We start from the raw sequence: 27,303 nt of genomic DNA on the forward strand, positions 1-27,303 counted from the left end.
ACGCGCATTACTTTATCTAAGCAATAACCTGAGTTCCTCGTAGGAGCAGGTATTCTTTTTTTGACTTATTGGTCCATTTGACTGAATTATTCACTTCTATGTTGCTAAACAAGAACCTAGATTCTATTCAGATTACAAATGTATGGCCACTGAAAGAACCACTGAAACAAGATTGTTTCTATATGTCCATATATTTCTTATGTAAGATGCACCTGCTTTGGACCTGCCTGCATGCCTATTTGCAGCTCATTTGTATGCCAGTTTTACACAGTTAAGCTACACTAAACATTCATGCTGTGCGTTGCCCAGTGAACATTTGTCTTCCATTTTAAATTGTCTGAAATTGTAGTTGAAGTATAACAGCCAAGATATAAACTTCTTTTAGTAAATAAGGTTTTGAGAATGAGAAACGTTATTAAGATAAAGTAGAAATCAAAATGTAAATCTTTTGAAAGAATAGCTATAAAAAGCAATTTGAAGTTTCATTTTGAATGCAGATTGGACAACTCCTTTGCTAGGGACAGTGGTAAGAAGAAATCTTCCTACATTCAAATATGTGCAAATATGAAGGCTAAATCCTCAGCTGAAAAAAACTGGTGGTAGCTATTCTGTCAGCTCCTCAGCTGGTATGAACTGGTACAGCTCTATTGAAGTCAATGGAGCTGTACCAATTTATACCACCTGAGGATATTGCCATCTCTTCAAATACATAATGCCATTGGACAGAAAGTTAGAAGTGGCATATCAGTAGGAAGTGTTTAACTGAAATAAAATTCTTACTGTAGATTTTTTTAAATAGTGATACAATTTATTACCATCCAACAGCCATCCAACAATGGAACTCTCCTTAGCAATAACAAAGTCTATGTGAGATGTCCTGAGAAGTCTTTAATAACGGTGGGTGTACTTAAAATAGCATCTATCTGTCATCTTCCACCATTGAGGTAACTGAGCATCTTATAAAGAAATCTTAACAAAAATAGGCCAATGATCAAATTTCGTACCATCTTCCACTGAAGTAATTGTGATTATGTTTTAATGGCATAGGTGCAGGGCAGTCAAAGGAAAATTAAACAATTCAATACTCATCCCATTGGTAAAAGTACTGTATAAGACTACACAAACCAGCTTCAGTAATGCAGAAGTGGCTTGGTAGTTTTAGCCAATCGTAGTAAAATGCACTATCACAGAGCTGTCATATTACCAACACCAAGGAGTGGGGCTTTCACAAGTATACACAGAGGGTGCTAGAATTGTAGATGTAACCAAGTGCTTTGCTGGAAATTTTGCATGATGCTGCCTTCTCACAATAGCTGCGGAGAAGCTATATGGTAGATGCTGCTGCTGCTGCTCTTGTCTTTATGAGATAAAATACATATTTTTCTAAATTGTGTAATATATTGATAAACATTTTAAAGAGAACTGAAAACACAAGGGTTTATACTCTCATTGATGCCTGCATGGAGGTTTTTTGTAGCTCTCATTAGCATTGATGGGAGTTACCCATATAAATCCCTTCATGCATTGATGGGAGAATAGGCCTCATTGTTTAGGATTCCTGTATTCTGGGCATAACAATGCTTTAAATGGAAATGCAATTCTGTATGGTCTAAAATGCACTAATCTCAACTAAAAGCAAAACCATGCTTTGTGTCGCTAATGAGCCTTGGAAATACTGAGTTGAGACAGATTGGCTGTTTCCTAGAGGGCCCATTAAAATCAGTAGGATTTTTGACATTGACTTCAATGACTGCATGATTGGGGCCTAATTTAATCTGGTATAATTCACTAGATTTGCACATATGCAATATATTGATATATATCTATTTTATTCATATCTTTTTTTTTGTAAAGAAACAAGTTTTTTGTTCATCTTTAAATATTCTAAAAAAAGAACAGACATTTGTATACAGAACTGCACTACTGCTTTAATATTGCTATGTAAAACAATACTGTGGTTTTGCTATTTTTATTCAATTACGTTTTCAGTTCAAAAGCATATTGTTTTAAAATATCAGAAATATTTTAAGTGGTGTTAAAGAAACAGTATCCTCCTCTCTCAGATTGCACCCATTCCACCTGCAAAATACAAGAATTTTGTAATCTGTTTTTTTCCAGTAGTGTGGTTTGGCTATTTAGATTTTTCTCTTGTAGCACTTAAATGTTATACTTAGGGCCTGTTCCAAAATTGATGGAAATCCTTCCACTGACTTCAATGGGCTTTGGAACAGAACTTTAGGGACTTATTATTCTTTCTCTCCCTTGTTTACGTTGATGTAACTAGTGTAAGTGAAATCAGAATCACATTCTGTGATGCTAGAAAACCAAGAACTGTAAGTTTCAGGCTCTTATAGTAAATTAACATAGTGTACCAATCTCAGCTACTTAATGTAACTGACCGTCCATTTTATTTGCAAATATTTGAACTGGGAAACACAGATCTGGTGTTTGGATTTTATTTTGTTTTAGGTTATTTAATTACATATGTTAATAAGAGTAGAAAAGGTTGCTAAGTATTTAATTCAGATGACAATCAAAATTTAAACACTGTAAAGATGACCAGCAATTTATATGCCAGCATCTTTATTGGTGACAGCTGTTCCGATACTTAAAGTGCACATTATTTTAATTACACAAAAGTTAGTATCCAGATGCTAACTCTTTTTATGTTGGCTATATGGGAAAATCTACATAAACTTGTATATTTAAATGAAAGGATACTGTTTCTTTAAGAAAACCATGTTTATGTTCTGTTATTGAAAACACTGAACTTTGAACCCTGAAATAAGATAATTTTTACAGCTGGATGAAGTGGCTATTATACTTTGCCAAATTGGAGCTCATTGACTGAATAAGAATAGCATAACATCATTAATTGCCATCACTTTTATATCACATAATGTATTTGTTAAATCTCATAACGAAATAGTAAGGTGTTTCCATTTTTAAATATGTCCCAGAATTTTTTTTTATTTCAGAGAAGCTTTGACTGTTAAATGTGTGTAAGTCTCCAGGAATGTAGCAAGTTGATAAAAACCCAAGCCAAGTCCATCTTCCTTACAGAAAAAAAAAAAGCTGGAATTTCTTTTTTTGGACATTTGTTTTGCAGCTTTCTACGTCTTAAGGCAGAGAATAGCCAGAATAAGGTGCCAGCCCAAAGGTTAGCTAAACATATTTCTTGAAATAATTTTGGCAAGCCTATGTCTTGGTGGCATGGTCTCAAAATCAGAAGTTTACATGAGAAGTATAAAGAAACTTTAATAGATATTAATTTTAACATTTATTTTTTACTTATTTTGAGGGGGTGGGAGGAAATTTATAGAGAGATGACTGTTTTAACCACAGATCTAATGACTAATGTAAATTTAGAATTCAAATAATCCATGGGCTTTTGTTCAAGGCCCAAGCAATGTTTTTCCTGTCTGGAAATCTAATGTACTTTCAATGCCACATTTACAATCTGATGAATTCAAGAGGCCTGATTCTGCTCTCACCTACATCACTGTGAATAAGGAGTAACTCCACTGAAGCCAATGGGTGTTAAATTTGTGTAAATCAGATTAGAATCAGATCCCAGTTCTGCAGTGCAACCAAATATGATGGTACTCACACTAACCTGCCTTTATCAGGAATTTAAAATTCAGTGATTATTGAATCCATGAAAAATTCAGGTAACAAATGTTTCAAAACAAACATTTGTGTTGGTAAAAAGCACTTGTATAAAATATTGTTGTGACGTGACTAAAGCCATTTAACATGTAAACTAGAAAATTTGCCCCCCAAAATTAAATAAATAAATGATTATTACCTTTTTGGAGGGAAATTTTCACTTGGTTTCTAAGGAAAATACTTAAGCATGTGGTTAAAGTTAAGTGTGTGATTAAGTCCCATTAATTTCAGTGGGGACATTAGCATGTGCTTAAAGTTAAGCATATGCCTAGGTGCTTTGCTGAACAGGGATTGTGGTCTGAATTTACATGTGCATTGTAGGACCCTGCAAATAGCTATAATCAAGCATAGAGTTTATTACCAGAGATAGTCCCCCATTGTTTGCCATATATTATCTTGATGATCAATTGACACATGTGTATGTGCAAACTGAATAGTCCTGACTTATTTGAACAAATGTAGTAGTTGTGCATCTAACATTAGAGACTTAAGCTTAACTTTAACGTTGACATTGTGCCTCCTGAATGCTATAGGTAAGTGTGAATGGTTTTTGAAAGATGTTTTGAATGAGTCTTTAGAAAAAGCATGCATATGTACGTAATATTTTATATAATATGTATTAAGGAGCTGGCAGGTGGGGCCAGGGGGCGGAGAGGAGCCTGTATCTGGCTAGCTGGCTGAGAGAAGCAAGTGGTGGGCAGCGGAGAGCCAGTGGGCTGGTGAGGTCTCAGGGCGCAGTAGAAGTAGAGCAGGTCGGGGCCCCTTCGGAGCATGGGCCCAGTTCCATGGCGCCATTGTAAACCAGATACTGCCTAGAAATTGTACGTTGTACTTCTAATTCTGTTATTTAGGAAATAACATTAGTGAGTAATTCTGTACTGTATGTTATGGTTATAGTATATTGGAAATGTGTCCTTGGGTAAGACGTATTTTTATAATCTAATCTATTGTATAGTAGGTTAGACATTATTTTATATACATTGGGGCAGTAAAACCATGTTGAAAGAGCTTATCTGGTCCATTTTATAAGGTAGATAAACCACAGAGATTAACTAGGTCAAAATTGACGTGGATAAAGCAGATTGTTAAAGTTTTACTTAGTGTGTGAAAATAATGTACTGTTGTTTGTACCTGAAAATGTGCTAGGAAGGTGATGGGGGCATAGTGGCCAAGCTTCAGGGAGAAGACATTGGTAGTTTTTAGAGAGAAATAAGGAGTCATTAACCAGAGGGGATAGTCAGTTGGTCACAGCGTAACAGGGATCCTGTTTCAAGGTTCCTATATGTGAACGCATTTATTTCCTTCAGTGTAGAAGTCTGGCATTAGGGGAACACAGGGAATTGGTGAAGGGGATTCAGGGGAAGTATGTGGAGGATTTGAAGATTAGGAAAGAGATTTTGTTCTGTATTCTGAAGTGAACAGGCATCCAATACAGGTATCTGAGACTGAGTGATGTGTTACTGTCTCCAGGCAGGTGCATACATGAGGAGCTGCATTTGGACAAATTGAATTTCAAAAAATTGTGTTTTAGGTGGACCATAAAGAAAGAGTTTATATTACTTAGGAAGAGCAGATGAAAGCAGAGGAGTTTTGGCTGAAGAATGGTCAAGACAGTTTGTTTCCAATGTAGGCGATCTGGGGAAGGTAGAAAACAAGTGAATTCAAGGTCAAGTTGAACATCTGAGTTCTGAAGATTTGAGGTGAAGTTCAGATTTAAATTGAGGAGGCAGAGAGCAGATGGCAATTTGGATGAGGCAGTTCTTATGGATAGAATACCGTGTGGATATAATATATGAAGGAAGTTCTACAGAATAAGAAGATGACAAGCCAAAGAGAGAGAAACTGAGAAAAGGGGGAAAACAGTGATGAGTAATACAGATTGAATGTATTCTGCGTAGAAGTGATATTCAAGGATGAATTCAAAAGAAGTAGCTGGAGACATTTTAAAAGGCTCTCAGAATGCTGGGGGACACCTTAGTAGAAAAATCTGGAATTTCTATTGTCTGTCACAATATCCATCTCTTACTCCTGGGGGAATTCTGTACCACTGCACGTGCGCAGGATTTATTTCCCCCACAGATTTCTTTGCTTCCCCACAGAAAAATGACTTTCTGACGGAAAAGCAAAGGGAATCCACAAGAGCGGTCACGCTCCCCTCCCCGCCAGTGTGGGTGTGTCGTTTCAGGCACTTGGAGGAGCTGTCGGAGAGAGAAATCACCATGGGTTGGGGTGGTCTGGGGACACCCAGGCTGGTGCTTCCTGCCCTGCAGTGGACTTGGCTGCTAGTCCTGGCTGGGCAGGGGAGGATGGGTCTTATTCCTCTGCAAGGAGTGGTTAGGGCTGGGGCCAGATTAGACCCACACCTAGAAACCTCCCCTGGCTGCAGGAAGCTCCGCCTCCCCTCACTTCGTGCCCCCATCACTCCTCAGCCATGGAGGGGAGGGCTCACTGTATGGGGAGCTGTTCCCCTATCTGCCCAACCCCTGTGCAGCTGGATCCCCCTCCCCCCCCCCAGTACACAGAACCACCACCCCCACTGAGCACTCTGCACCAGAACCCTCATCCGTACCCTGGCTGAGCTCCTCCCCCCTGCATCTGAACCCCCGTGCACCCAGATCCCTCCCCCCGCATTGTGCCCTGCTCCCCCTGCATCCAGACCCCCCACCCCTCCATCTGGATAACTCACCACTGAGCCCCTGAAACTCGAACCCTCACTCTGAGGAGCCCCACCTGCCCTGCACTTGGACCACCCCGATGAGCCCTCCAAACTTGGACTGCCACCCTGATGAGCCCCAGTACCTTGACCCTCCCCAACTAAGCCTCTCTCTCCCAACGCCCCCCCGCTGAGCCCCCGGATCCCCCGCTGAGCCCCAACCACCTTCACCGGGACCCCGCTGCAGAGTCTCATTCCCCTGCACCTGGAGCCCTACAAGAGCCTTGGTGCATCCAGATCCCTCCTGCGCCCAGACCCCACACCAAGCCACCTGCATGCAGATTGCCCCACACAGAACTCTCTCACGCCACAGCTGGATTCCCCCATACGAAGCCCCTCCACATTTGGATCCTGCCAGGCTGAGCCTGCCTGGTCTACACTTGGATCAGGGGCCAGGGCTTGGCATGCATGTGAGACTGTCCCTCTGGCTATCTTGGTGAGCATGGCATGGAGGTGCAGGGCCCTGGGGTGTTTCTGGGGCAGGCCTGGCCCTTGTACTGTGTCAGGGTAGGGTGCAGCTTCACTACTGAGACAGTGTTCCAGGGGGGTGGGGTGCCAAGAGGCTGTAGGATGATTTCGCATCTCCCTGCAGCCAGTGGCCTGTGCTCCCCACTGCCATGTTGGAGCCTCCACATTTATTTATTGACAAATAAAATATGCAGAATTTTAAAATGTTGTTTGCAGAATTTTTAATTCTTTGGCACAGAATTCCCTCAGGAGTAATCGCCCTTGGAGGTTAGCTTAGAAGCTAATTCTGTGTGGCTGCAAAAACAACTGGTTTGCCTGAGCCTATGCTAGAGTAGTCAATGTGAATCTTGTTCCACAAGCATTTTGTGAAATCACTGAGAACCTACACTACAAAAAGAAGGATTCTGAGTGGACTCCTCCTGAAGGTCGGAACAACAGACTGGACTTCTACATAGCGTGCTTCCGCTGACATGCACGGGCTGAAATTGTGGAAAAGCAGCATCACTTGCCCCATAACCTCAGCTGTGCAGAACACAATGCCATCCACAGTCTCAGGAACAACTCTGACATCATAATCAAAAAGGCTGACAAAGGAGGTGCTGTCGTCATCATGAATAGGTTGGAATATGAACAAGAAGCTGCTAGGCAGCTCTCCAACATCACTTTCTACAAGCCATTACCCTCTGATCCCACTGAGGGTTACCAAAAGAAACTACACCATTTGCTCAAGAAACTCCCTGAAAAAGCACAGGAACAAATCTGCACAGACACATCCCCAGAGCCCCAAGCAGGGGTATTCTATCTGCTACGCAAGATCCATAAACCTGGAAATCCTGGATGCCCCATCATCTCAGGCATTGGCACCCTGACAGCAGGATTGTCTGGATATGTAGACTCCATCCTCAGGCCCTACGCTACCAGCACTCCTAGCTATATTTGAGAAACCACTGACTTCCTGAGGAAACTACAATCCATTGGTGATTTTCCAGAAAACACCATCCTGGTCACTATTGATGTAGAAGCCCTCTACACCAACATTCCACACAAAGATGGACTACAAGCCTTCAGGAACAGTATCCCCGACAATGTCACGGCAAACCTGGTGGCTGAACTTTGTGACTTTGTCCTCACCCATAACTATTTCACATTTGGGGACAATGTATACCTTCAAGTCAGCAGCACTGCTATGGGTACCCGCATGACTCCACAGTATGTCAACATTTTTATGGCTGACTTAGAACAACGCTTCCTCAGCTCTCGTCCCCTAACGTCCCTACTCTACTTGCGCTACATTGATGACATCTTCATCATCTGGACCCATGGAAAAGAAGCCCTTGAGGAATTCCACCATGATTTCAACAATTTCCATCCCACCATCAACCTCAGCCTGGACCAGTCCACACAAGAGATCCACTTCGTGGACACTACGGTGCTAATAAGCGATGGCCACATAAACACCACCCTATACTGGAAACCTACTGACCGCTATACTTACCTGCATGCCTCCAGCTTTCATCCAGACCACATCACACGATGCATTGTCTACAGCCAAGCTGTAGACACAACAGCATTTGCTCCAGCCCCTCAGACAGAGACAAACACCTACAAGATCTCTATCAAGCATTCTTAAAACTACAATACCCACCTGCTGAAGTGAAGATTGACAGAGCCAGAAGAATACCTAGAAGTTACCTACTCCAGGACAGGCCCAACAAAGAAAGTAAGAGAATGCCACGAGCCATCACCTTCAGCCCCCAACTTAAACCTCTCCAGCACATCATCAAGGATTTACAACCTGTCCTGAAGCACGATCCCTCGCTCTCACAGATCTTGGGAGACAAGCCAGTCCTCACTTACAGACAGCCCCTCAACCTGAAGCAAATACTCACCAGCAACCACGGAACAGAACCACTAACCCAGGAACCTATCCTTGCAACAAAGCCCGTCGCCAACTCTGTCCACATATCTATTCAAGGGACACAGTCATAGGACCTAATCACATCAGCCACACCAGAAGAGGCTCGTTCACCTGCACATCTACCAATATGATATATGCCATCATGTGCCAACAATGCCCCTCTTTCATGTACATTGGCCAAACTGGACAATCACTACTCAAAAGAATAAATGACACAAATCAGACATCAAGAATTATAACATTCAAAAACCAGTCAGAGAACACTTCAACCTCCCTGGTCACTCAATTTCAGACCTAAAAGTTGCAATTCTCCAACAAAAAAAGTCAAAAACAGACTCCAACGAGAGACTGCACAATTGGAATTAATTTGCAAACTGGACACCATTAAATTAGGCTTGAAAAAAGACTGGGAACGGATGGGTCATTACGCAAAGTAAAATCTATTTCCCCATGCTAATTTCTCCCCCCCCCCCCGCCCACTGTTACTCTCACCTTCTTGTCAACTGTTTGAAATGGGCCATCCTGATTATCACTACAAAAGGGTTTTTTTTTCTCCTGCTGATAATAGCCCACCTTAATTAACTGGTCTTGTTACAGTTGGTATGGCAACACCCATTTTTTCATGGTGTGTGTGTGTGTATATATCTTCCTACTGTATTTTCCACTGCATGCATCCGATGAAGTGGGTTTTAGCCCACAAAAGCTTATCCCCAAATAAATTTGTTAGTCTCTCTAAGGTGCCACAAATACTCCTCAGTTTTTTTTTGCTGATACCAACTAACACAGCTGCCACTCTGAAACCTGAGAACCTGTTGACATTTTTAAACAAACATTTATACATGGATCTTTGGTCAAATTAAAAAGGACTGTTATTGCCATGCCTATTTTCATCAGTAGTATCTGGCTTGTCAATCACTGAAGGGCTTATTTTCACTGCAAAATGGATTGATTCAGCTGTCCAAGATTTTTTTCAGCCAAGTGCCAACAGGTTCAATGAATAAAGCTCAAAATAGAGATAGTTAAAGTTTCTTACCAAATGTGTGCAAATAATATATCATTGCTTGTTCTTTCAAATCCACTTTACTACCTGTTGGGATGTCAGTTTCAAAACTGGCAGAGAAGGAGTTTTTGGGGAAGAATTGATATTGAAATTTTATAGTAGTATTAATAGCTACAAAGTAGAAATCCTATTCAGGAATCAGTCTACATTATAGAATTGTATTTTGTAGATGCTTTTGACTTTATGGAACAAAATTACTCTTTGGACTTAAATTTCTCATGCTGCTTTTCCACCCAAATGTGATTATAAAAAAATGTTATGATTCCATATGGCAGCTTGTGAAGTCTGTGGTCCTTTGGAATTCACTTTCTCCTTCTCTGTAACAGTCTGAATTTGTCAGCCTTCAGATTGTGCTTCAAAGTCCACCTTTTCTCCTTGCCTTATGCAGAAATATGTGTTGAATAGTGGTGGAAATGCTATAAACTGTATGCACAGCATAGCTGAGTTACAGCTGCTGTGAGACTTCCTCTGAAATCTTTACTTTTATGTGTTCACATTCTTAATCAAAACATATTGAATTTCAGCTACCAAGCATAACTGTATGTGGCTTAAAATACACAACGTATGCCCTAATAGAGTTCTTCATGCATAGTGTTTAGTGTCAACTATGGATTTCCAGACACTTGTTTCATATGTGAAGTAATGCATCATCACATCGTACTTACTCTTGGGCATGAATGTATCAGTTTTGGTTTTTTAGCAGGTAAAAGCGGATTTGATTTAGTAACAGAACCTGCTTTCTATATTTAATGACTGACTTTCATCTTACAAATAAATAGTTTGACAGCGTCTTTTTTTCATTTAAGTGTAACGACATAGTATATGCCTTCTGTTTTCTATGCTATGACCACATTCTAGTGCAATGTCATCTGCTTGGTTGATTGACAAGATCTTGATTGATTGATCTTCCATTGTTGTTGTTTGCAGTGTTGTAGCTGTGTTGGTCCCAGGATATGAGAGACTCAAGGTGGGTGAGATAATGTCTTTTATTGGACCAACTTCTGTGAAAGGTAATCACTCTGATTACATCTCTGATCTGAAGAAGAGCTCTGTGGAGCTTGAAAACTTGTCTCTTTCACCAACAGAAATTGTTCCAGTAAAAGACATTACCTCAACCTCGTTGTCTCTCAAGCAGGATCAAAGCAACCACATGAATTGGATGATAAAGTTACAGGACCTCTTCTCTAAGATCTTGTCTACACAGGGATAATTAGGAAAGTTCATCCAAATAAACCTACGGTGTGAATTTAAAATAGATTAGTTAAACTGCATTAAGCCCCTGTGTTGGCTTTCTCATCCAGAATTAAAGTGGCCTTAATTCCATTTATCTTAATTCACTTTGGAATGGAGGCTAACTAATCCAGTGGCTCTCAACCTTTCCAGACTACTGTACTCTTTTGGGAGTCTGATTTGTCTTGAGTACCCACAAATTTCACCTCACTTTAAAACTAGTGGCTTACAAAATCAGACATAAAAATACTAAAATGTCATGGCATACTATTACTGAAAAATTTCTTACCTTCTCATTTTTACCATATAATAATAAAATAAATTAATTGTATTTACATTTCAGTATATAGTATATAGATCAGTATGAAGAAGTCATCGTCTGTATGAAATTGTAGCTTTTACTGACTTTGCTAGTGCTTTTTTTGTAGCCTGTTGTAAAACTAGGTAAACAGCTAGATGAGTTGATGTACCCTGGTTGAGAACCACTGAGCTAATCCACGTTAAAAATTCAATCGAATTAACTTTCCTGAGTGTCCCCGTGTAGACGAATAGTAAGAATCAAATATTCCTTCACTAAAATATGCAAACATTTTCTTGTTTGAGTTTTAACAAAGATAAAAGCCTGATTCATCTGTCACTTAGAGTAGTGTAACTCTACTGAATTAATTTGAGTCATCCTAGTGGGCCATATCCTGAGCTGGTGTAAATTGTCAGAGATCCAATACTGGAGCTCTGACAATTTACACCAGCTAAGGATATGGCAATAGTGCTTAATATTTTTAAAAGATCTGTTATCTAGAAATATCCATCTTCAATATATGAATCTTTTTCAAGATCCATTGAAATCTAATATAAAATCTGTTTGAAGATTTTCTGTTTATACTATATCAGTATATCCCTGTTTAAGTCTTTTTTTAATTTATTATTAAAATTTACATGAAAATGGGGTCTTTGTTGCCTAGTAGTGGTTCACTCATATTGCTCAGCTGAAGGCACTGACCCAGTCCTGCTCCCATTAAAGTCACTTTTTCCATTGATTCTAATGGGAGGAAGATTGGTCCCACAGGCCCCTTTGCATCATCATCATCGCCCTTTGTTACTGGGGTGAAGTTATTGTGATATCACAAACAGATGGTTATGGTGAGCAAGTAGAAAGTAGAACTCTAAAGCAACAAAGATCCTGTTTTCATGTAAGTATCCTTTTTAATTAAAAAAAAAAGAAAAGGAGAACCAAAATGAGAAAATAAATTTGATGCCAGCAGAATTGTTACTCAGTAGAGTATTTTTATTTTTCCGTGAGGCCTCAACTGCTCTTTAATCAAAATATACTTTCCATCAGTTCCCTAAGTAAGGCACCACTTTAAACAAAAATTGGATAAGCAGATAATTGCTTTGGGAATTTTAGAGAATTCACTTTAGGAATGTATCATGCTTTCTTTTGCTGGTTGACGGATAGTATGATATTCTCTCTCTCATTGGTGTTTCAACATCATCACAACAATAACCATTTTTAAAGAGGAAGAAGCTATTTAATTGAAAGATGTTGACCTAGACTAGGGTGACCAGACGTCCTGATATTAGGGGCTTTGTCTTATATAGGCAACTATACCTCCCTCTAACCCCCACCCCTCCAAAAAAAAGTGTCCCGATTTTTCATACTTCCTACCTGGTCACCTTATCCTAGACTACAGAACAATCTAATTTCTATAACTGTATTTATTTGGATACTCTTTGGAGGAAAACATCTTGCATTTTACCAACAGTGACCCCTATGCCTTTCAAATAAAGTGGCAACTAAAAAAAACTTTAAAATTACTACCCACATGCTCTTTAGGACAGATTTGGCAGCAAGTCAGTTACAAATCTGCCAGGGAAAGGCATTAAGTGTAATGTTCTGTGTCAAAAACAAATCTTAAATTGGAAGAATGTTGATCAAGGTCTTATTGCTCTCTCTGGAATGGAGAAGAAACTTCACGGGCCAGATGATTTTTTTTCTTTTTTTCAGTTTCCGGGTGGTAGAGTACAAGCATTGCTTGTGATTTATGGATGCAGGTAGAACAAACTCTTTCCACCCTAAATTGCTTTAGTGGGTGCAATTGTGTAAACTGCGAATTCTGTGATCTTTTAATCAGATGGCATGGGAGCAGGGGCACAGATGCAGCAAACAGAGCTGTAAACAGGGGAGATTGAGTGGGTGTTCTGTTGGAGGAGAAGGGAGGAACAAGTTCCTGATCCTTAGGTGCAATGAGTGAGTTTTTTGTGGATGTTGTGGGTTTTTTTTCTGGTTTGCATAGGTTTTTTCCCTCGTTCAGTTTGTAGAAGCTGGTAGGGGGCAGTGTGCTGTGAGAGAAGCAGAGTCCTGATTGCGGGTGGGGCTTCCCTGATTAGAGGGCCTATAAAGGCAGCCAAACAGTCTTCCAGCAGCATAGGTGCAGCACACAGAGCTGTGAACAAGAGAGTTTGTAAGCGGAGTTTGGGGTGGGGGTGCAGTGGTCTTGTTTTGTTTCGGTGTGTGTGTGTATGGAGGCGGGTGGCGGTGGTCGGGGACTCTCTCCTCAGGGGGACTGAGTTATCTATCTGCCGCCCCGACCGGGAAAACCGAGAAGTCTGCTGCTTGCCAGGAGCTAGGATTCGCGATGTGACGGAGAGACTGCCGAGACTCATCAGGCCCTCGGATCGCTACCCCTTCCTGCTTCTCCACGTGGGCACCAATGATACTGCCAAGAATGACCTTGAGCGGATCACTGCAGACTACGTGGCTCTGGGAAGAAGGATAAAGGAGTTTGAGGCGCAAGTGGTGGTCTCGTCCGTCCTCCCCGTGGAAGGAAAAGGCCTGGGTAGAGACCGTCGAATCGTGGAAGTCAACGAATGGCTACGCAGATGGTGTTGGAGAGAAGGCTTTGGATTCTTTGACCATGGGATGGTGTTCCAAGGAGGAGGAGTGCTAGGCAGAGATGGGCTCCACCTAACGAAGAGAGGGAAGAGCATCTTCGCAAGCAGGCTGGCTAACCTAGTGAGGAGGGCTTTAAACTAGGTTCACCGGGGGAAGGAGACCAAAGCCCTGAAGTAAGTGGGGAAGTGGGATATCGGGAGGAAGCACGAGCAGGAGTGCGTGAGAGGGGAGGGCTCCTGCCTCATACTGAGAAAGAGGGGCGATCAGCGGGTTATCTCAAGTGCCTATACACAAATGCACGAAGCCTGGGAAACAAGCAGGGAGAACTGGAAGTCCTGGCAAAGTCAAGGAACTATGATGTGATTGGAATAACAGAGACTTGGTGGGATAACTCACATGACTGGAGTACTGTCATGGATGGATATAAGCTGTTCAGGAAGGACAGGCAGGGCAGAAAAGGTGGGGGAGTTGCATTGTATGTATGAGAACAGTATGACTGCTCAGAGCTCAAGTATGAAACTGCAGAAAAACCTGAGAGTCTCTGGATTAAGCTTAGAAGTGTGAGCAACAAGGGTGATGTCATTGTAGGAGTCTACTATAGACCACCGGACCAGGGGGATGAGGTGGACGAGGCTTTCTTCCGGCAACTCGCAGAAGTTACTAGATCGCAGGCCCTGGTTCTCATGGGAGACTTCAATCACCCTGATATCTGCAGGGAGAGCAATACAGCGGTGCACAGACAATCCAGGAAGTTTTTGGAAAATGTAGGGGACAATTTCCTGGTGCAAGTGCTGGAGGAACCAACTAGAGGCAGAGCTCTTCTTGACCTTCTGCTCACAAACCGGGAAGAATTAGTAGGGGAAGCAAAAGTGGATGGGAACCTGGGAGGCAGTGACCATGAGATGGTCAAGTTCAGGATCCTGACACAAGGAAGAAAGGTAAGCAGCAGAATACGGACCCTGGACTTCAGAAAAGCAGACTTCGACTCCCTCAGGGAACTGATGGGTAGGATCCCCGGGGGGAATAACATGAGGGGGAAAGGAGTCCAGGAGAGCTGGCTGTATTTTAAAGAATCCTTATTGAGGTTACAGGGACAAACCATCCCGATGTGTAGAAAGAATAGTAAATATGGCAGGCGACCGGCTTGGCTTAACAGTGAAATCCTTGCAGATCTTAAATACAAAAAAGAAGCTTACAAGAAGTGGAAGATTGGACAAATGACCAGGGATGAGTATAAAAATATTGCTCGGGCATGCACGAGTAAAATCAGGAAGGCCAAATCACACCTGGAGTTGCAGCTAGCAAGAGATGTTAAGAGTAACAAGAAGGGTTTCTTCAGGTATGTTAGCAACAAGAAGAAAGTCAAGGAAAATGTGGGCCCCTTACTGAATGAGGGAGGCAACCTAGTGACAGAGGATGTGGAAAAAGCTAATGTACTCAATGCTTTTTTTGCCTCTGTCTTCACGAACAAGGTCAGCTCCCAGACTACTGCACTGGGCAGCACAGCATGGGGAGGAGGTGACCAGCCCTCTGTGGAGAAAGAAGTGGTTCGGGACTATTTAGAAAAGCTGGACATGCACAAGTCCATGGGGCCGGATGCATTGCATCCGAGAGTGCTAAAGGAGTTGGCGGATGTGATTGCAGAGCCACTGGCCATTATCTTTGAAAACTCATGGCGATCGGGGGAGGTCCCGGACGACTGGAAAAAGGCTAATGTAGTGCCCATCTTTAAAAAAGGGAAGGAGGAGGATCCTGGGAACTACAGGCCAGTCAGCCTCACCTCAGTCCCTGGAAAAATCATGGAGCAGGTCCTCAAGGAATCTGAAGCACTTAGAGGAGAGGAAAGTGATCAGGAACAGTCAGCATGGATTTACCAAGGGCAAGTCATGCCTGGCTAATCTAATTGCCTTCTATGATGAGATAACTGGCTCTGTGGATGAAGGGAAAGCAGTGGACGTGTTGTTTCTTGACTTTAGCAAAGCTTTTGACACTGTCTCCCACAGTATTCTTGCCAGCAAGTTAAAGAAGTATGGACTGGATGAATGGACTGTAAGGTGGATAGAAAGTTGGCTAGATTGTCGGGCTCAGCGGTTAGTGATCAATGGCTCCATGTCTAGTTGGCAGCCGGCATTAAGTGGAGTGCCCCAACGGTCGGTCCTGGGGCTGGTTTTGTTCAATATCTTCATAAATGATCTGGAGGATGCTGTGGATTGCACCCTCAGCAAGTTTGCAGATGACACTAAACTGGGAAGAGAGGTAAATACGCTGGAGGGTAGGGATAGGATACAGAGGGATCTAGACAAATTGGAGGATTGGGCCAAAAGAAATCTGATGAGGTTCAACAAGGACAAGTGCAGAGTCCTGCACTTAGGATGGAAGAATCCAATGCACTGCTGCAGACTAGGGACCGAATGGCTCGGCAGCAGTTCTGCAGAAAAGGACCTAGGGGTTACAGTGGACGAGAAGCAGGATATGAGTGAACAGTGTGCCCTTGTTGCCAAGAAGGCCAATGGCATTTTGGGCTGTATAAGTATGGGCATTACCAGCAGATCGAGGGACTTGATCGTTCCCCTCTATTTGACACTGGTGAGGCCTCATCTGGAGTACTGTGTCCAGTTTTGGGCCCCACACTACAAGAAGGATGTGGGAAAAATTGGAAAGAGTCCAGCGGAGGGCAACAAAAATGATTAGGGGACTGGGACACATGACTTATGAGGAGAGGCTGAGGGAACTGGGGATGTTTAGTCTACGGAAGAGAAGAATGGGGGGGGATTTGATAGCTGCTTTCAACTACCTGAAAGGGGGTTCCAAAGAGGATGGATCTAGACTGTTCTCAGTGGTAGCAGATGACAGAACAAGGAGTAATGGTCTCAAGTTGCAGTGGGGGAGGTTTAGGTTGGATATTAGGAAAAACTTTTTCACTAGGAGGGTGGTGAAACACTGGAATGTGTTACCTAGGGAGGTGGTGGAATCTCCTTCCTTAGAAGTTTTTAAGGTCAGGCTTGACAAAGGCTGGCTGGGATGATTTAATTGGAGATCGGTCCTGCTTTGAGCAGGGGGTTGGACTAGATGACCTCCTGAGGTCCCTTCCAACCCTGATATTCTATGATTCTAAGTGTCGCTTTTATGGAGAAGATCCGAGGCTTGAAGATGCAGGTGGAAATTATGGTTGCTCAAAGCCCCTTCGAAACTCAGATGATGGAGCAAAGGCAACAGGAGGCTGAAGGAAAAAGTCAAGACCTGCAGATGCAAGCTGGACTGAAGAACTCGGAGGGGAGACTACTGGGTGAGGAAAGTGGTCTGTGGTAGCATGTGACTACAAGAACCAGGCAAAGGAAAAGACTGACTAGTGAAGGAGAAATAGAGCTCAGGAACAGGTTTGCTCAGTTGGAAAATGAAGAAGGGGCATGACAGGCTGTAACTGAAGGAGGAGAGGGCAAGGAAGAAGAGAAGAGCGGCTAGTCCTGTAAGAAGAGAAGAGCCGATGGAAATACCCAGAGTTCAGAGCCCCAGGAGGGTACAGGATGACTTGCAGAAGATTGCAAGGGAGAATAAAAGAGGACTCGCAGCCAGAAAATCACACCATCACCAGGAAAAGGCAGGTCTACGTGATTGGGGACTCCCTATAAAGAAGAACAGACAGGCCTGTCGCTAGAGCTGATCTGGAGAACAGAAGAGTGTGCTGTCTGCCAGTAGCTAAGATACAGGATGTGGACCTGAGACTGAAGAGGATCCTAATGGGAGCAGGAAAGAATGCATTGATTGTCCTTCATGTGGAAACAAATGACACACAGCTAGATTCTTGCTGGAACATATCAAGGGAGACTCTGCCAGGCTGGGGAAGATGTTGAAGCAAATGGAGGCTCAGGTGATCTTCAGTGGGATTCTGCCTGTCCCTGGAGGAGGAGAGTGAAGGAGAGACAAGATTATGATGCTCAACAGATGGCTCAGCAGTGGTGCTATAAGGAGGATGTTGGGATGTTTGACTACTGGGAGGCAGTTCTCATGGGATGGACTCCACCTGAGTAGGGAAGGAAATAGACTTCTGGGATGGAGGTTGGCACAACTGATTAAAAGAGCTTTAAACTAGAAACTCAGGGGAGACCATTGTGAGATGCTATATATAATCATATAATCTCCACGCCTGATTTCAACATTGAGAGGGAGGAAAATCAAGTAAGAAAGGATACAGCAAAGAAGAAAGGAACTGCAGTGGGTAGGAGAATGGAAATTAAGAGGAAGGATCGTGATGATACCAGTCAAATGATAGGCGATACTGGCAGTAGAATGACTGTACCCACTTGGGCATGAATGTGCGTGAAGTCAAGCAGCAACAGTTAAGATGTTTGTACACCAATGCAAGGAGCCTGGGTAACAAAATGGAGAAACTAGAACTACTAGTACAGGAAGTTAAGCCAGATATTATAGTGATAACAGAAACATGATAGAATAGTAGTCATGACTGGAGTACAGATATTGAAGGGTATGTGCTGGTCAGGAAAGACAGAAATAAAGGCAAATGTGGTTGAGTAGCATTGCTTATAAATGATATGGTAGACTATAAAGAGATTAGAATGGATAAGACAGTGTCTGTTTGGACCAAAATCACTTTGGGGAAGAAAGCTACTAGAGGTTCCCCTGATATAGTGCTTGGGGTGTGTTACAGACCACCAGGATCCGATTTGGATATGGATAGAGACATCTTTAATGTTTTTAATGAAATAAATACTACTGGGAATTGTATGATTATAGGAGACTTTAACTTCCCAGGTATAGATTGGAGGACAAGTGCTACTAATAACAGTAGGGCCCAGATTTTCCTGTATGCGATAGCTGACAGATTTCTCAACCAAGTAGTTGCTAAACCAACAAGAGGTGATGCCATTTTAGAATTGGTATTAGTGAGTAGTGAGGACCTCATAGAAGCACTGGTTGCAGAGAACAACCTTGGTTCAAGTGATCGTGAGTAAGGCTGCGTGTTTGTCATGGAAGTCACGGATTCCGTGACTTTCTGGGACCTCTGCAGCGGCTGGTATGGCTGGCCTAGGGGCCACCTGAGCAGCTCAGGCAGCCTCTGGGCCAGCCACATCAGCTACTGCTGGGGCAGTCTTGGGCCATGGCACCCTCCTCCCGCAGCAGCAGCTGGAGTTTGGGTGTGGGAGGGGGCTCAGGGCTGGGGGTTGGGGCACAGGAAGGAGTGAGGGTTCTGGGCGATGCCTACCTTGCAGTGGGGGTTCCCTGGAAGCGGTGACATCCCTTGGCTCCTAGGCAAAGGGGTGGCCAGGGGGCTCTGCGTGCTGCCTCCACCTGCAGGCACCGCCCCCCACAGCTGCGGAGCCAGCGCTTGGCTCAAAGCCAGAGCGCAGAGGTCACTGTCCACGCCTTCGCCTAGGAACAGAGGGAGGGGGGTGTCGTTGCTTCCAGGGAGGTGCAGAGCCAGGTAGGGAGCCTGCCAGCCCCACCAAACTCCCCTCCTCCCTCCCCCCAGCAGGGGTTCTGGGCCATGCACCACTGCCCCCTCCAGCACCCACAGTGCCCCCAGGCCACCCCCACCCCCCGAAGATTTAGTCGGGGCATATTGTACAGGTCATAGGCTGTGAATTTTTGTTTACTGCCCTTGACCTGTCCATGACTTTTACTAAAATTTCCCCTTGACTAAAACGTAGCATTAATTATGAGTTAATTTAGTTTAAACTAAATGGAGGATAAACAAAAATAGATCTGCAACAAGTGTCTTTGATTTCAAAAGAGCTAACTTTAATAAATTAATGGAAGAACTCAAGAATCTGAATTTGGACGAGGCTTGGAATTACTTTAAGTTGAAGCTGCAGAAGCTATCTGAAGCTTGCATCCCAAGCAAGGAGAAAAAGTTCATAGGGAAGGTTCTTTAGCCATATAAATAAGAAGAACACAAGAAGAGAAGAAGTGGGATTACTAAGCACTGAGGATGGGGATAATCTAGACGTGGCCCAACACCTAAACAAGTACTTTGCCTCAGTTTTTAATGAGGCTAATGAAGAGCTTAGGTGTAGTGATTGAAGTCCAAGACCTCCCTGGTAGCATTCTCTGAAATGCTTCCAGTTCCACGCGCAGGGCCAGTTAGACAGGCAGAACTGCAGAGTCTCAATGCGTGGATGAGACGAGGGTGTAGGGAGGAGGGGTTTAGATTTATTAGGACGTGGGGAAATTTTTGGGAAAGTTGGAGCCTATACAGGAAGGATTGGCTAAACCACCTAAATCAAAATGGAACCAGATTGTTGGCACTTAAAATTAAAAAGATCATAGAGGAAAGATCGTGGGGGAAAGCTGACGGATGCGGAGGAGCACATGGTTTGGACAGAGACATCTCTTAGGGGAGGATCTATTAATGGAAATTTTCTATGTCCTAGTAAGGAGGAGAGGATGGAAGATGATAAAATACGGTTAGGATCTGATGAGAAACAGTCAAATGAAAAAGAGGCCCTTTCAATTACATGATGGAGCTAAAAACTGACAGATTTTTAAAGTGCTTATGTACAAATGCTAGAAGTCTAAATAAGGTGGGTGAATTAGAGTGCCTTGTATTAAAAGAGGATGTTGATATAATAGGCACTACAGAAACTTGGTGAGACACAATAATACCAGGGTACAAAATATATGGGAAGGACAGAACAGGTTGTACTGGTGGGGGAGTGCCACTATATGTGAAAGAGTAAAATCAAATGAAGTAAAAATCTTAAATAAACCAAATTGTACCATAGAATCTCTATGGATAGTAATTCCATGCTCTATTAATAAGAATATAGCTGTAGGGATATATTCCCAACCACCTGACCAGGATGGGGATAGTGACTGTGAAATGCTCAGGGAGACTAGAGAGGCTATAAAAATTTAAAAACTCAATAATAATGGGGGATTTCATATTGACTGGGTACATATCACCTCAGGACGGGATGCAGAGATAAAGTCTGACTTCGGTACTGGGCAAACTGGTTAAAACTATAGTAAAGAACAAAATTGTCAGACACATAGATGGACATAATTTGTTGGTGGAAAAGTCAACATGTTTTTTGTAAAGGGAAATTGTGCCTCACCAATCTACCAGAATTCTTTGAGGGGGTAAACAAGCATGTGGACAAGAGGGATCCAATGCAATTAGTGTATTTAGATTTTCAGAAAGCATTTGACCAGGTCCCTCACCAAAGGCTCTTAAATAAACTAAGCTGTCATGGGATAAGAAGGGGGAAGGTCCTCTCATGGATTGGTAACTGGTTAAAAGATAGGAAACAAAGGGTAGGAATAAATGGTCAGTTTTCAGAATGGAGAATGGTAAATAGCGGTGTCCTCCTGGGGTATGTACTGGGACCAGTCCTATTCAACATATTCATAAACGATCTGGAAAAAGGGGTAAACAGTGAGGTGGCAAAATTTGCAGGTGATACAAAACTACTGAAGATAGTTAAGTCCCAAACAGACTGTGAAGAGCTACAAAAGGATTTCTCAAAACTGGGTGACTGGGCAACAAAATGGTAGATGAAATTCAGTGTGGATAAATGCAAAGTAATTCACATTGGAAAATATAATCCCAACTATACATAAAAAATGATGGAGTCTAAATTAGCTGTTACCACTCAAGAAAGAGATCTTGGAGTCATTGTGGATAGTTCTCTGAAACCATCCGTTCCATGTGCAGTGACAATCAAAAAAGTGAACAGAATGTTGGGAATCATCAAGGAAGGGATCGATAATAAGAGAGAAAATATCATATTGCCTCTATATAAATCTATAGTACGCCCACATCTTAAATACTGCGTGCAGATGTGGTCGCCCCATCTCAAAAAAGATATTGGAAATTGGAAAAGTTCAGAAAAGTTCAAAAATGATTAGGGGTATGGAACGGCTGTCATGTGAGGAGAGGTTAATAAGACCGGGACTTTTCAGCTTGGGAAAGAGATGACTAAGGGGGGATATGATAGAGGTCTATAAAATCATGACTGGTGTGGAGAAAGTAAATAAGGAAGTGCTATTTACTCCTCATAACACAAGAACTAGGGGTCACCAAATGAAATTAATGGGCAGCAGGTTTAATGCAAACAAAGGGAAGTATTTTTTCACACAAGGCACAGTCAACATGTGGAACTCCTTGCTAGAGAATGTTGTGAAGGCCAAGACTATAACAGGGTTAAAAAAAGAACTAGATAAGTTCATGGAGGATAAGTCCATCAAGGGCTAGCCAGGATGGGCAGAGTTGGTGTCCCTAACCTCTGTTTGCCAAAAGCTGGGAATGGGCGACAGGGGATGGATCACTAGATGATTGCCTGTTTTGTTTGTTCCTTCTGGGGCACCTGACATTGGCCACTGTTGGAAGACAGGATACTGGGCTAGATGGACCTTTGGTCTAACCCAGTATGGCTGTTCTTATGTAGTGGCAGGGTGGCTAATGGCAGCAAGGATATGGAGGTGGAAATTACCACATCTGATGTGGAAGTCAAACAAATCAGGTTAATGGGACTAAATCGGAGGCCTGGATAATCTCCATCCAAGAATATTAAAGGAGCTGGCACAAGAAACAGCAGGCCCAATAGCAAGGGTTTTTAATGAATCTGTAAACTCGGGGATCATACCCTATGACTAGAGAATTGCTAACATAGTTCCTATTTTTAAGAAAGAGGAAAAAAATTATCCAGGAAACTACAGGACTATTAATTTTACTTCAATTTTATGGAAAGTCTGGAACAAATTTTGAAAGAGAAAGTAGTTAAGGACATAGAGGTGAATGGTAACTTGGATAAAATACAACATGGTTTTACAAAAGATAGATCATGCCAGACCAACCTGATATCCTGCTTTGAGACTATAACTGATTTTTTAGACAAAGGAAATGTGGTAGATCTAATCAATGTCAATCTAATCTATGTTGATTTCAGTAAGACATTTGGTACAGAAGATGGGGATTAATATGAGAATTGAAAGGTGGATAAGGAACTGATTAAAGGGGCGACTACAACAGGTCATACTGAAAGGTGAACTGTCAGGCTGGTGGGAGGTCACTAGTGGAGTTCCTCAGGCATTGGTCTTGGTACTAATCTTATTTAACATTTTTATTACTGATCTTGGCACAAAAAGTGAGTGTGTGTTAATAAAATTTTCAGATGACATGAAGTTGGGAGATATTGTCAATACAGAAGAGGACCAGAATATCATACAAGAAGATCTGGATGACCTTGTAAACTGGAGGAATAGAAATGGGATGATATTTAATAGTGCAAGGTTATGCATTTAGGGACTAGCAATAAGAATTTTTGCTATAAGGTGGGGACTTACCAGTTAGAAGCTACAGAGGAGAAAGACCTGGGTTTATTGGTTGATCACAGGATGACTATGAGCCGTCAATATGTTGCGGCTGTGAAAAAGGCAGTTGCATCCTAGGATGCATCAGGCAAGCTGTTAGTACCATTACACAAGGCACTGATGAGACCTCCTCTGGAATACTGTGTGCAATTCTGGTCTCCCATGTTTAAGAAAGATGAATTCAAACTGGAACAGGTGCAAAGAAGGGCTACTAAGATGATTCGAGGAATGAAAAACCTGCCTTATGAGAGGAGACTCAAAGAGCATGGCTTGTTTAGCCTAACCAAAAGAAGGCTGAGGGGAGATATAATTGCACCCTATAAATACATTAGAGGGATAAATATGAGAGGGAGAGGAGTTATTTAAGTTACTCACCAATGTGGGCACAAGAACAAATGGATATAAACTGGCCATCTACAAGTTTAGCCTCGAAATTAGACGAAGGTTTCTAATCATCGGAGGAGTGAAGTTCTGAAACAGCCTTCCAAGGGGAGTAGTGGGGTCAAGACACTTAACTGACTTCAAGAGCAAGCTTGATAGGTTTATGGAGGGGATGCTATGATGGGACTGCCTACGATGGCATGTGGCCCATCAGCAACTGCCAGTAGCAAAAATCCTCAATGGCCAGAGACAGGATACTAGATGTGGAAGGCTGAGTTACTAAAGAGAATTCTTTCCCAGGTGTCTGCCTTGTGGGTCTTGCTCACATGCTCTGGGTCATCTAACTGATTGCCATATTTGCGGTCAGGAAAGAATTTTCGCCCAGCTCAGATTGGCTGAGACCCTGGGGGCGTTTTGCCTTCCTCTGCAGCCTGGGGCACAGGTCACTTGCAGGCCTAAATGGTAAATTCTCTGTAACTTGATGTTTTTAAACCATAATTTGAGGACTTCAGTAACTCAGCCAGAGGTTAGGGGTCTATTTCAGGAGGTGGTAAGACTCTGTGGCCTGCAATGTGCAGGGATTCAGACTAGATGATCAGGATGGTCCCTTCTAACCTTAAAGTCTATGAAATGGGGAAGATCTTTGGCTGGTCAGAGATTTGTTTGCATTGGCTCTGAGAGAACTAATAGTCAATATTTATTTCTGTTCAATAGCTTGGCCTAGAGTGGAAGCTAGAAAGCTAGATTTGTGGGGTCTGTGTGACAAATTTCTATCAACTAAGGTCCTTAATATGTTCAACTTTATGATGCAAGTTACTGTCTGGTTAATTAAGATGACAACTGACTCTAGTTCATTACTTGGCAAATTTTAAATGGCATTACTATTCTACAGAATCAGTTGAAACATATGGAATCAATAAATTGTAAAAATATAACATCCCAGCTATACCATCCTCTGGTTTCTTGTCTACTTTGTGTCCGTTTTGCTTAGACTATAAACTCGTAAGGGCAGGGACTGTCTGCATTTTGTGTTTTGTACAGTGCTAAACATGTCAATACATGATAAATATTCACCAAAATATCATGGCACTGGAATAAATACTTTCAGTAAGGGAACAGATTTCACTTTTTAAGGAGTTAAAGGCAGTGTGTTTAATAATAAAAAAGACATTAGAACAAAAAAATGCTTGGCGCAGGGTCCTCTTCAAATTGTTTGAGCTGTAAAGCGTTTTCCAGAGTTGTAATGATTCTTAGCAATCTAAAAATAATCATATTAGCATGAAGTGGATCCTGTGGCAATACAAATAAATTCATAGACCTATTTTTTCCCTGTTTCTTTCCATAGTATCATTACTTTGCTGTTGCAGTATTTTAATTACTTGGTTTATAATACATGTACATTTTTATTAGTGTTGTTTCATATTTGTTTTAATTAAAGCATGGCTAGGCTCAGAAAAATGTCGATGTAACAGTGATCCACTGGTGTTCCATATTTACTCTCCATCTGTGGAACCAGAATTTAGCTGGCAAGATTGTTGATGATGCAGGAAGCAAACAGAACATAACTTCATGTTCTGTGATTATTACTGGTTCAGCAGGGTTGACAGTATTAAACACTTGTATCTGTCAGTGATCTAAATGGAAATAACTGAGATGTATGCAGTAACAAAGAGTCATTCTACACACTTGCTTTTTAGCCCACTTCAAATTTTATTTTTTAAATGAAATTTCCCACTCAAGATAGGTTTGAAGAAACGGGTGGTGGTGCTGGTGGGGACCCAGACTGACTATACACTAGTGGCCACTTATTGATTCCTTTGCTCACAACAAGTAGCAACTTACTCCAAAAGTAGTTACCTTGAAATCAACAAAGTAAATACATTCATTTACACAACAACTAACCCAGTGTTGTATACTGATAATATGAAATTCTTCCTCTCCCCACAACTAGTTTGTAAAGTTGAAATCCCACTTCTCCTGGGGCTGGGAATCTCACCATCCACTCCCAGAGGGATGAGTTTGGAAGAAACTACTTCTGGAGATCTGTCCAGAGTATTCTTTATTCTCTTATCCCTCTGCTGGAGGAGGTGCCAAGCTTTACATTCCTTTGGCAGATTAATATACTTGGAAAATTTACTGTGACTATGTTTAGTTACAGAGGATAAATAGGAGCAGCTTGCTTGATTCAGCAAGTTCTTCGTGTTTTCTGTCATTTCCATCTACAGTGATCGACATCCCCTTGTGGGCACATGCAGTTTGTCCCTGCATGCCTTCACTAAATTGCACATAGGATAATATATATGATGAGAGAGCTGATTTTAATTATCTCCTTTGCATAAATTATCCTGAAAGCCTCAGTAACCGGTATATATCAGAGGGCTGGAATTGGGCCTTAAAAGTAGGGTGACCAGATGTTCTGTTTTTAAAGGGACAGTCCTGTTTTTTGGGACTTTCTTATATAGGCGCCTATTACCCCTCACTCTCTGTCCTGTTTTTTCACAGTTGCTATCTGGTCACCCTACTTAAAAGGAACCTCATGTACATGCATTCTGCCCAGAGCTCTCCTCATTCAGACTAACTCTCTCTAGAACCAGTATGTATTGAGGAATATGAGAATGACTCAGTGTTTAAGACAATCCATAAAGTTTACATCACCCACTGTGGCAGAATATATTTTTTTAAATAAAGGTATAATTGTTAATTAACCACTCTCCCTTCCTCCCCTCTTAAAATTTGTACACTAATGCGATGAAACTGTCATTTAGGGTTATTGCTGCTGGGTTTAAATAGCTGAGGGGTTATTTAATGTTTTATATTCATGCTTAATAATGGCCATAAACCTACTGGGTCTTGGTTCTCTGGTGTCATGCAGCTGCTTTCCACTGGCATCATCATAGCAGGAATATCATCACCTCAGTTTAACAGTGACCCTTTGGCAGTATATAGCATTTATTTTTTACATAGCATACACCTTCCCTGCTGGGGTGTTAAAGGGAAAAGGCAGCATGGCTGACCAATTCTCAGTGGCCTTTTTGGGCCCTGTGGCTATTAAAGGCTGGTTTAAACACTGGGGAAATGCACTTCACAGAAGTGCAAAGGTGAGCTTTAAACCACCTTTGCACAGTAACCTCTCACTTGTGTTCTGTGCTTTTTGACTGTAGTCCAACATTCAGAATAATATTTTAAAATTTTGAGAGACTAAAACTTTGCCAAATTACCTTTCTCTTACAACAAAATGTGTATGCGTTTAGAGATGTGTGCATGTAATTACATACAAAAATACAGTAAAAGAACATCAGTAAGGTTGCAAAGTCAAGCTCTCAACAGCTCTTTCTTCAGCTGCCTGGTGTATATGCATTATGATACTAACTTTAATTACATGATTTCATACTATTTTTCCATTGCACCTCTACTTTGTCATTGCGCAGGATGAGATGGGTTTTACTCAATAAGCATCTGTTCAATATTTCATTTTAATAAAATATTTAATTTCCTTATTTACTGTAAACCATCCAAATCCTTCACCAAATACACAATTATTAACTTCCACACAGGCGTCTCAGTGTAGCTTGTCATCACAATATGTGAGTACTTCACAAATACTAATGAATTTATCTTCACAGCACCCTTGTGAAGTAAGG

At 42.0% G+C, this 27,303-nt stretch overlaps 1 protein-coding gene across 6 annotated transcripts in view; it reads left to right on the plus strand.

Annotated features, from left to right (window-relative positions):
- NPNT (nephronectin) overlaps nt 1-27,303 on the plus strand; it is a 95,692-nt gene that overhangs the window by 17,138 nt on the left and 51,251 nt on the right. For 3 of the 6 annotated variants that reach the window (XM_037897008.2, XM_037897010.2, XM_043545296.1), the window contains exon 3: nt 3,110-3,160. The exons of the other annotated variants lie outside the window; for them this stretch is intronic. In XM_037897008.2, coding sequence (XP_037752936.1) covers nt 3,110-3,160 — 51 coding nt within the window. The remainder of the gene's footprint in view (nt 1-3,109; nt 3,161-27,303) is intronic. 6 annotated transcript variants of the gene reach the window in all.

This window comes from Chelonia mydas, chromosome 4 (assembly GCF_015237465.2).
Source record: "Chelonia mydas isolate rCheMyd1 chromosome 4, rCheMyd1.pri.v2, whole genome shotgun sequence".
Lineage (NCBI taxonomy): Eukaryota > Metazoa > Chordata > Testudines > Cheloniidae > Chelonia > Chelonia mydas.